This window comes from Anomalospiza imberbis, chromosome 1 (assembly GCF_031753505.1).
Source record: "Anomalospiza imberbis isolate Cuckoo-Finch-1a 21T00152 chromosome 1, ASM3175350v1, whole genome shotgun sequence".
Taxonomy (NCBI): Eukaryota; Metazoa; Chordata; class Aves; order Passeriformes; family Viduidae; genus Anomalospiza; species Anomalospiza imberbis.
In genome coordinates, this window is record NC_089681.1 from 129173749 (window position 1) to 129185097 (window position 11349).

At 42.9% G+C, this 11349-nt stretch overlaps 1 protein-coding gene and 1 long non-coding RNA gene across 6 annotated transcripts in view; one reads left to right on the plus strand and one right to left on the minus strand.

The window, feature by feature from the left end:
- Window positions 1–2728, minus strand: part of AKAP9 (A-kinase anchoring protein 9) — a 103071-nt gene extending 100343 nt beyond the window's left edge. For 2 of the 5 annotated variants that reach the window (XM_068211183.1, XM_068211177.1), the window contains exon 1: window positions 2312–2637. In XM_068211183.1, the coding sequence (XP_068067284.1) occupies window positions 2312–2359 (48 nt within the window). In that variant the 5' untranslated portion in view covers window positions 2360–2637. Of the gene's footprint in view, window positions 1–2311 lie in introns of all 5 variants that reach the window. The other 3 variants (XM_068211199.1, XM_068211192.1, XR_011005607.1) reach the window with 2 other exon arrangements.
- On the plus strand, window positions 1510–3859 carry LOC137486228 (uncharacterized). Its single transcript, XR_011005621.1, has 3 exons — window positions 1510–1895; window positions 2995–3098; window positions 3359–3859. It is a non-coding gene; the product is annotated as an uncharacterized lncRNA (long non-coding RNA).
- The last annotated feature ends 7490 nt before the right edge of the window (window positions 3860–11349 follow it).

The following is an 11349-nucleotide window of genomic DNA, read 5'->3' on the forward strand; positions in this document are numbered from 1 at the left end:
AACCAGAATCCAGGTCTCAATTGTGCATAGTAACTCCACTGTTAGCAATTGTCCAGCCACCTTCATGGCATCTTCTAGGCTCTTTCACCAGACTCCCAATCACCTACATTAGTCCTGCAGTTTATGGAACATCTTATTTAAATTGTCATTTCAGGTGGATGGTTTAAGGTATCTGCAGTATAGCAATATCTGCACTTTTTGGCATGTATATTTAAACACATTTTCTCAGCTATTTTATTTAAATAACTTGCAAGTGATAAAGCTTAAAAGTTTTATAGATGCTTGTTGCTGTGGTTTGCAGAAAATATCCATTGGAGCCAAGCAATTTTAGGAGATGCACTGATTACACTACTGTGAATGTGCGTGAAAAAGAGAAAAGCAGCTGCAGGAGTAACTCCTGCTTTCATTCTCTGCTAACACAATTTCTTCTTTTCTGCTTTTATCAGTGACATTTGTCACCTAATTGCCACTATACAACACATTTTTACATTCACATGTAAAAAGGGGGTAAATGCAATACAGAACACAAAAAAACCTGAAGAAACTCACATTGCTTTTATAGACCCTTTTCACATAAACCATGTATAGCTTTAAAGAGTGATAATGACTTAAATCACAGGGGACATTTAAAAGCATAGAATACTAAAGTCTTCAGGCAAATACTTACAAGACCAGCATTAGGTTTTAGACAGAAAAGACTAGAACAGTAGTGAAAGTTACAACAGTACTCTTAAAATACAGAATAAATTAAAGTGTAAATGTAAAGTGTACATGTCTTTTCTCGAAGTTTGAAGGAAGCTACTGAATTCCTGCTACGGTCCCGTCTTTTGGTTCAATTTTCAGTAAATGTCATTAATTTTCTGTGTTAACCCCAGGCCAACATGGGCAGAAAAATCTAAATTCTTCATTGTGCTTTATAATACTGGCAAATCTACTTAATCCATTTTCTTTATGAACTACTTTCTAATTTTCTGCAAAAGAATTAGCCAATCTGTGACAGAATGTACTGCCACCAGGATCTAATTTGTCCCAGTGCCTTTTATGAGTACTATATAATGTTGTGCAAACACCACTCTTGCACTAAGCATTTAAGGAACAGGTTTTTCTATATAAACATACAACTCCGTCTAGGAGGTTTTCCCAACAGACATTTTGAACTCAAACAGAAACACACTAAGTTGAGAAGTTTTTTACTAATACAGCAAAACACCTATTCAATACCTTGCAGATAAAATATATCTTTTCTATAGCCCGCATAAATAAGACGTTAAAATGATGTTTCATCTTTAGCTTGTCTTCGTTTTGCCTCTACTATCAGCTCCTGCCAAGTTACATGCATATCTTTAGCATGAATGACGGACCAGCTTCTGAACTGTTATCATTTAGCTATGACTACAGGAAAGAAATAGATGATACCTAATGTCAAAACACTAATCTTATCTAGAATGCCATTAATTAGCTTATCTCATTGACCACACCAAAGCTTTCTTTGAAGTTAAAAAGAGGTCTTCCTGAGGTGTAGTCTGGTCTGCTGCCCAGAAGGCAAAATGCTGTGCAGCCGGTGTGTACCGAGCCATGCTTAGGGTAAAATGATAAACTCCCCGACTAACCCTTGGGATAGCCCGCAAAGCAACGTCTGAGCCGCCTGACGGCCCCGAGGCGGTGACGGCGGCGCGCAGCTCTGCGGGCACCGGGGGTGCCGGCGCACACGGCGGGGTCCCACGGGTGAGTCACGGCTTTCCCAGCCCGCCGGCACGGGCGCCGCGCCGCGCCACTGGAGGCATCGCTAATCCTCGGCCTCCTAAGGCTCTCTCACGGCATTAGTTCCACACTGAGAACAGCTGTCGGTTTCATAAACTTCCTTAAAGGTTCACAGGGTTTCCCAGGCTTATGAGGTAAACGGGATTCGCGCCACGACTGAGAAGGGTAATGAGGTTAACGCTCCTTCTCCTCTTCCTCCTTGGCTCTTCCTCCGTACGGCGCCGCAGCGGGCGCTGTCCGGGCTGTCACCGTCCGGGCCCGTGACTGGCACCTGTGGCATGCCAGGTGTCGGGGGCCGGTGTCGCCGGGCACTGGCACCCACCGCCCGGCCGGGAGCGCGGCCCGGCCCCGCGGCGGGCGGGGGAGCGCGGGGCGGGCGGCACAAAGCGCCTCCTCCGCCCGCGGCTTTGTTCGCCGCGGGGCCTCGAGCCAAGCCCCTGCCGCAGCCCCGCTCCGCCGCCGCACCGCGCGGCTCGGCCCGGCCCCGCTGACAACCTCTCCCGCCCTCACCCCGCTGTCTCCCCGCCACGCCACCGCCTCCTCCTCCTACCCTGGCTTTCCCAGCCTCCAGCTTCTTCAGCCGCTCCTCGTCCTCCATGGCGTCTGTACGGGAGAGCAGGGTGTTACCGGCAGCAGGAGGAGGGGCTCGCCCCGCGCCCTCCCCTCAGTCGGGGCGCACACGCTCGCTGTCCGGTCCGGTCCGGTCCGGTCCCGTCCCGCCTCACAGAGACAACAGCTGCCGTGGCGGGGCCACCGGCGCCGCCATCTTCAGCTCCACGTAAACACGCGGCCGGGGAAAGTGACGTGTGGCCGCCCGCTCCTCCTCCCGCCGCCGGCGGCCCCTCCTCCCCGAGCCCTGGCCGCTCCCGAGCCCTGGCTGCTCCCGGCGCCTCTGCCCGCCGGCGACCCCCGCCCGCCCGGCTGCCGCCGAGTCCCGCCGGAGCCGCTCCCGGAGGAGCGGGTTTGACCCCTGCAGGGCGGCGGCGGCGCCGGGGGCAGCGGGTGCGGACGGCACCGGCGGGCACACCCCCGTCCACACCCCCGTCCACACCCCCGCGCCCTGCGGGCAGAGGCGGGGGCTCCCGCTGCCCACAAAAGAACGGCACCGCCGAGGCGCCCGGCGCTCGCTGGACTGCGACACAGGGCTCTGAACGGGCAGCACCCGCGTTCTGCTGCCCCGCCAATCCCGTGTCTCTGGCTAGGACGCTAATTCTGACAGTTCTGATTTTCCAGGTGTTGTCCTGCTCCTGCGCGCGGCTCACACAATTGCAGGGATCCTACGGCTCGCTCTAAGGCTTGGCAATAAACGAGCTTCCCGAGCGTGTGCCGCAGACTGTGTAAGGATGACAACAAAGGATGTGTAGCCCCCCCATGTTAAAATTACTTACCATGCACTCATCGTGCCAGACGGGCTGGAAGAAGTGTGTTAAAAGCACAATGGGGAATATGGCACGTGGCAATTAAATGCTCATACAATTTCTATACCTCAGCAAATACAGAGCAATATTCTGAGATAATTTAATAGTCTACTTAATGTGTGCCTTGAAAGGCTAATAGCACTTTATATCACGTGGTCCTATTGTGCTTTTTCTTTCAGTTCCCCCTGAGGTGGGTTCCGTTTGTGCTGGTGCGATAGATGGCACAGGCTTACACACAAAGGAAGAAAAAAGGCTTCCCTGGAACGTGTACGAGCTGCAATGGGAACGGATTCCTTATTCTGCATTTGGAATCATGCTGCTTTACTAAATGCAAAACTCAAAGTCTTACTGAATTAACTTAGATCTCAGCTTTGCTGATCTTTTGGACACGGTTCCTTTATATACATTCTCTCCTTGCCTGAATTTTCCAGCAAAGACAGGATACGCCCAAACAAAACAAACAAAAAAATTACAAAAGACAACAGTATTTGCACAGTATTACTGACCAGGAGCAAGTTTTTAAAAAAGTCAATTAGGTGTCCTAGCAACAAAACACCCACATTACTACCAAAGTAAACTAAATCAACAATCTGACATTTTAAAGGATTTTCCTTTCCTCCTCCATTACATTTCATGAAAAAGTCTGAAATAATTAGTTAATAGGTACAGGTTATGTGCATTCCTGTGTTTACAAAACAATGTTCTCAACCTTTAGACAAAAAGGAATGTATACCATTTATATAAAAAGAAAACACCATCCATCATAGGGAATGAAAAATGTCTGCATTATCTGTTGATTCATATTTGAAGCAAGACATATGTTTCAGTTAAAGTTCTCAGACTTTGCCATTTCACTACAGGAAAATCGTGTTATAGAGGAAAGCAGCAAGTGAAAATGAGAATTAAACAAAGAGGAAAGATTTTTATAGGAACATAAATTTGAGCTCATTTCTTAAAAATATGTTCCTGAGTCAGTAAATAGAAGTACCTCCTCAAAGCCTGTACAAATAGAAGTTTTTTTCCCAGCAACTACAAAGGCCCAGAGACCCCTGAGGGAAAAATAAATCACCATTTCTGTGTCAGTGACATTCCTCTTGACTGTTAGAGGCCCCTGTTGTAGAACTAGCTATCAGATGTCAGTAAAATTTCACACACACACAACACTTAGATTTAAAAATAAATTATTAATTTATCAGTAAATTTCCCATTTACAATATAATTACAAACTTCCCAAATCCTATAATTAAATGGGTTCTTGAGTTAATGCTAAGAATTAATAGGCCTAATTTTTCTTTTACTTACAGACTTATATCCATGTAATTCTATTAGATTTTAGCTTAACACCTAATTCATGACTATGAAAGCCATGAAAACCATACTGACAAACTATAATAGAATACTGTGGAAATTACTACTAGATAAAATATCTCAAGGAATTATATTTCCATATCCTCTCAACATTGGAAGAACAGGACTTTCTCTCCTAGGGGAAAAAAAACCCCAAGCCCATACAGTATGATTTCCTACTTCAGCTATTTTAATTCCTATTTTATCATTCATGCAGGGCAAGCTGTCTGGAATTCACAACTTGGTTAGCCAATTAAACTTTCAGTTACAGAAAGGCATTAATCTTGTTTGCTTAATTCTCAGAATTGACTAATAATGTTCACTTGCCCAAGAATATAAGAAAGTGCTGAATAACTCTAACACTCATAAATTCACATGAGTTAAACATGTAAACTGCTTTCAACAGCATATGTGACATGAAACAGATTAACAAGGTATGAAATATGGATCAGACATTCTCCAAAACAGGAAGAATTGGTGTTTTGGCCATCTATTATTTTTATTTAGAACTAAATTTATTATTGAAAAATGTTCATATATAAAATGGCACTGAACCAGCTTTGAATATCAGATCTAATTTTTAGTTGTGTTTGTCTGTGGACAAGGACAAAAGCCTCTTCATCTACAGCATTTTCTCTAACAATGAAACTCCACATTTTTCCTACCTCTTCTGTTTCCTTTATTCACTGTTCAGAGAATGTATGCCTGGTGACTTTCATTGTGGTGCTTTAGTGGACTATGAAGTCAAAAGATGAAGCCTAAAAACCATGTGTGATAATCACAAAGTTCTGATTAGGAGATTCAAATTCTGTCACAGTCCATTGAAGCCAGAATCAGAGGGCTGTCAGATCACAACATGCCTCTGGTAAAGTACAAATAATATGCAAAAATTAAAAAATATCACAGGCATATACAACCTCTTCCAACACATAAGAAGCACAGATATTGTGTATTGTCCGGTGTTATAACTTCAGCAATACCTCTTATAACAATAATATCTAACTCTAATTTATTTTCTTCAACAAAAATACATATCAGAATGAAAGACTCCTATATGGATCATATAAGATTCCCTGATCCATCTTGTAAGAAAAAAATATCTGACAGCAGTCAGATGTTTTCCTAGCAGCAATACAATGACCGTGGCTCTTTGTAGTTTTAAATTTAAACTTAGATTCTTAAATTTAAAAAAAATTTTAGATTTGTTTTTTTGTTTGTTTGTTTGGGGTTTTTTGTTTGTTTGTTTGTTGTTTTGAATGTCTGTATTTGGTCACTATAATTCATAAAGGAGTAATCCTCCTGTTAATGGCTATGACCTTCTTATATGTATGTGTAGCAGAGTGATAGAGAGAAGACTCTTGGTCAGGCACAAGAAATATGACAGTCATTATGTAGATTATTATGATTAGATGTGTTGCTAATACAGCATTTAAATGTTGTCAATGCAGTATATAATATAAGCAGGTATAAAAGGTTATAATATAAACAGGTTTGGCTACAAATGAACAGGTTTACAGTCTTTGGCCTTGCCGAATTTAGAATTACAAAGCACCTATGTAGCTACTTTAGAATTTTGTGTTTTACCAGAATTTAGCACCTTTACTTACCCACCCAAAAGTGAGTGTTCCCTGTCTTAGGGCTGGACATACCCTTCAGGTGTCCCTGTGGGTCTGGGGATTCACCACATAGCTGCCTGCAACCTCAGGATACCAGTTTACTTAGCTGGCCCAGTCTGCAGGAGCATTTTATAGATTTTGCAGACTGATGCATACAATAGTCAATAGCAATCACCACAACTCCCCCATCTCTGGAATAGATTGATTATGTGAGCATCCAAATCATTCCTCCTGCAGTTTCCACCTAGTGTTCTCCCTTTAAGACAAATCATATTGCCCATCAGAGACAATGGCAAGGGAGAAGGGGATGTCTTTTGTCACATTCACAGCATATCCAACAATTCTGCTGTGGCTCTTGACCTGCTGTTCAAAACCTACCTGGTGGGATAACACTTTCTATTATAGTGAATATTAAAGGGATCAAGTGTGAAAATAAGAGACATCTCTGAGAGATGACCACGGTGGAGGTTTTATTTGACCAGGACATGCATCTGCTTCCACTGAACCTAGTGGGAGTTCTATGGCAGATGGTACTGCCTTAGTGCATACCTATCATAGAGCATGGTAACCAGATTTGCCTCCGCCTCAGTGTGAGCTTGCATGAAGAATATGAAGTTGACTTAATGACTACCTTACCTGTGCCTTTGTCATACTCTGTTGTGCCAGATCTGCCCCCTACCATCTGCTCTTCAGCTGCACTGAGCCTTGGCACTGGAATCTCCCAGATGCTGCCTGGTTGGCTTGCTTGAAGGATGCAGGTGATTCAGGTAAAATACGTAAAATCCCCAGTCTCATAGACCCATTGTAGGTACTGCTGATTACTGATTACCTATTTATGTTACTTGGCTGTTAGCAAGTGGAAGTCAACTCAAATTTCAGGTAGAACTTGATCTATTGTATTCAGCTAGTCCAACTGCATGTTATAAAAACTTTTGCCACAGGGACATTTAGGTGTGTTATTTATGTTCGGACCAGCTTGTGTTTCAGAAAGAGACAAATGTTCTCTCCTTCAAAGCAGAGCAGAACAGATACCATTACAGAACAAACAGTGAGGCTTGGTGGTTAAAAGGTAGGTGAGTTGGAGATGTAAGGAAGACATGCTTTTAAAAGCATGGGTGGTTTTTTTTTTTTTTTTTTTTTTTTTTTTTTTTTTTTTTTTCCCGTTTCTTTGCATCTGTTTTCTTTTGGGAATCACTAGTGAGGCATAGCAGTATGAAAAATTATTAAATGAGGCAACTGATGAATATTTTAGAATCAAGTTCCTATGTAACAGCTAAATTTTCTATTCTTGTATATGTATTTCTAAATGAAAATACCAAAGCCTATGAAAAAAACAGGCACTGAGGATGAAAATGAAATCTTCCCACAAAAGAAAAAGCAGTTAGAAAAAAATGTAATTTTAACACCTGTCTGCAGCTATCAAGTTAGACAAATCTATATTAACCATTGCAACCAGTGTCCCACCAAATGTCTGTACAGCAATTTTTTTTTTCCTAAATGAAAGTAAATTTTGTTATAAGAGGTGACAGAAGAAATCAGACACTAAATCTTTCCATGTATATGATCCAGGCATTCACTTAATTCTTGAGTAATTGTGGGCTTGCTAGCATGCTTCAATCAGACACAATCAAGTTGAGCACACCAAAGTGTTTTTCTTGTTTCCAAAACCAAACATTTTTCATCTTGCTGAAAATACAGTAAAATAACTCATTCAAAGGTGTTGAAACACAGACCTCTTGCACTATTACAGTAACATGGACCTCCTGGAGATGTGTGTCTTTCTTTTCTGAATGCTGGAATTGTACAGCTTCTAGTTTGACTAATTGTAAGCTCCACATATCTTTTTGGATGCATATTTGATTATATTCCTTATAATTTAATTAATTAAGATAAATACTCTGGTATTTGTTTGTTGCTTTGATGAAAATACTGTAACTAGGGAGAGGCAAGACTCTTTACCTAAGAAGTTTTATGAGATGAATAATTTATTCTGCAGGCATAATATATCAAGGAAGGTAATTTAAGTAAGATTGCAACTCATACAGCTAATTAGTTAAGTGACCCTGGAGCTTCAAATAGGCACTTGATATTTGAGGTACCAATAAAGATTTATTTCTAGCAAAAATCATTTATTTGTATGTGAAATACGTGGAACTATTATAGAACATATTTCTTTATGATTGGTCACAATTGTCCAAGTTTACATGAAAGCTCAGAAAAATAATCTCTTCAGCGTATTGCATATGAAGGTATAAAAGCAAGTTATTTTCCTGCTATTCTGCTATTTTAAATGGCCAAGTGTAATTAATGAAACTCCATTTAGAACATGGAAGAAAGTAATAATTTAATAGAATGTCCACATTTCAGCACAGTACCACTCACCAGTGCGTATAGCAGTTTCTCTTCAAATTTGTCCATACTGTTCACCTGACAGATTAACACCCCCAGTGTATTTTTAGAAGTTCCAGAATTTCTGACAGTGTCTGAGATGAAGTACTCCAGGCAACAGTTACAAAATCTTAAGAAGCTATAGCTTCCTAAAACTTTAACTATTTTAATATATTCTGGTGCTAAAATGGAAAATACTTGTTTCTTTTTCATATTTCAGCAAGTCTCGAAATACATTAGAAGTGTCATTGCTTAATAAAGATCACTTCTAAATCATTGTACCACACTGGAACTCATTCCTTTTTCGGTATTATTTATGGGGAGAAAACAGCTGGTATTTCAGGTCATGTAATCCCATAAGTACTAGCAAGAACAAAGAATTTCCTAGACTTAACTTCAGTATTCATAGGAAAATCTTCTGCCACCTCAAATAAAGAGCTCTGCAGACACAGCAGGGCTGGGAGAAGTACTTAGGACTTCCAAATACCTCACTAACACCCTGGCTAAAGGATTTATTTTAGCCTGGAGAACAAAAGGCTTTGGGATGACCTTACTGCAGCTTTACAGTACCTGAAGGAAGCCTACAAGAGAGATGGAAAGGGACATTTCACAAGAGCATGTAGTGACAGGACAAGGAGGAATGTCTTCAAACTGAAAGACAGCAGGGTTAGATTAGATACTAGGAAAAAAAATCTTTACTGTGAGAATAGTGGGCAGTGGAACAGGCTGGCCACAGAAGATGTGGGTGCCCCATCCATGGAAGTATTCAAGGCCTGGTTGGATGGGGCTCTGAGCAACCTGCCATGGTAGTGGGGTTGGAAATGAATGATCTCTCAGGCCATTGTATGATTCTGTGATTCTGTGATGATTGAACTGCTGTGAAAATATGCTGTGTGCACTGCAGATCCAGCCAGACCTAATCCACTGAGGTGTGCATCAGGAGGTGGGAATGTGGTATGGTCACTTCCCCATGGAACCACATGCTGCTCCTGCTTTACCCACAAAATATTGTGCATCAGTGCCTGGTTGGACGTTGCAGATGTAACCGTGAGGACTTGACAGCAGATCCAATCGTTTACCTGTTGAGAGAGATTTATTGTTTTTCTTGTTAGCCCTTCTGTGAAGACAGGGCTGGGTGCTGCTGTCCAAGGACAGCAGGGTGGCCAAGGCCAGGGTGGATGGGGCTTTGAGCAGCCTCTTCTGGTGGAAGGTGCCCCTGCCCACGGTGGAGGGGATGGAACTGGACGACATTTAAAAGGTCCCTTCCAGCCCAAATAATTCGGTGATTTCAAAGCCCCATGCCCTGGAGCTGGCCAGCCTGCATTCCTGGCTTCTGCTCCCTTGCATGACTTTTATTATCACCAAACTTGAACATTCTTTAAAGAACAACTTGTTTTCTACCTGCTGCTATAAACCCGACGGTTTAAAGACTACGTGAGTTGAGCACAAGCGGTTTGTAGCCCACCGCTTGCTGCAGTGAATCGAAGCCTTTCTGTAAAAGGCTTTCGGGGGAACACATCTTTGCGGGCAATAGCTGGGACCAAAATGCAGGCATATTTTAGCGTCTGCTGCCATCTTCCGGCTTCTGGCTCAGCTACAAAGGAACTGCTGGCTAAAACGGCTCTGGAAATGCGGCCGCGGCTCTGGGCGGGTCCCGCCTGAGGCGGCCCGGGGGCAAGGGCAGGGCCTGGTCCCGCGGCTGTCGGGCACCCGCGGCTGATTTTAAATTCAGGGGCTCTGAAGAGCCCCGCGATCTGTGGTCAGTGCACTAGTCTGTGAGGTGAAGCCGGATCCTCCATGGGGTTTGATGGGCTCGTGTAAAAAGGTGTGTGCTGCTTCAGCAGGACAGTCTAACCGGGCGAAGGGGTGACACACCGGGGCCATCTTCTGTGCTGGCGCAAGGGAAGAGGACAAACCAGACAATCCCTCCGCAAGACGGACAGCGACGAGCCCAAGTGCCTTTCCACAGCCCGTCTGCAGCTGCAACACATCGGGGAATTGTTAGGAAAATTTCCTTCCCTAATAAATGTATGTCAGTCTTTCCAGTGTGAAATTTAGTTAATATATATGTTAGTTCATGTATAACATTATATACTGTAATGCAATGGAATAGTGGTATTTTACTGGACACTGTAATATTGTTCATGCTTCAGTAAAACAAACTAAAGCATTACCTGGCTCTAGAAGTAAATGTCTTTGCTTCTGGGAAGCTTAGAGCTGTCTGTGAAGGATAAAAGATATGCCTGGACAGCCAAGATAACCACCAGCATTCATTCCAGCCTCTCTGCCATGTCTTTGAAACCCTCTCAGTGTCATCTTGTATCATAGATAATGGGCAAGACTGGCTCCAGGGACATCTGGATCAGCAGACAAGCCACAGGAATCCTGGAAAAATATAGCTACTTTGCAAAGTTTAACTATGATTGCTAATCAGCAGCGTGGGTGTCAGTGATTAGTCAAATTGTGTTGTACCTGAATGTATGAAGGCTAAAAGAACCTGTGTAAAGCCACATTCATGGTGCCTCATGTTGGCTGGTACACCTCATGTGTATGAATAAATATTTACCTTTGCAATTCTATACAGTTCCTAACTTCTCTCCTCCATTGACATGGGCCGGTTGTGTATTTTTATAATAGAGATGAGCAGAATTGTGACACAGCTGTTGTGACCCCCATATGTCTGATCAGCACTGGAAATGGCAGATCCATGATTATCCAGGGCCAATCTGTATTGTTTTTCTCTCTGTTGGGGTTATAGTTCAGTGTAAACAAAATAAAGCACTTACTGGACCATTTGCAAAGGTAAATTTAAAGCCTGG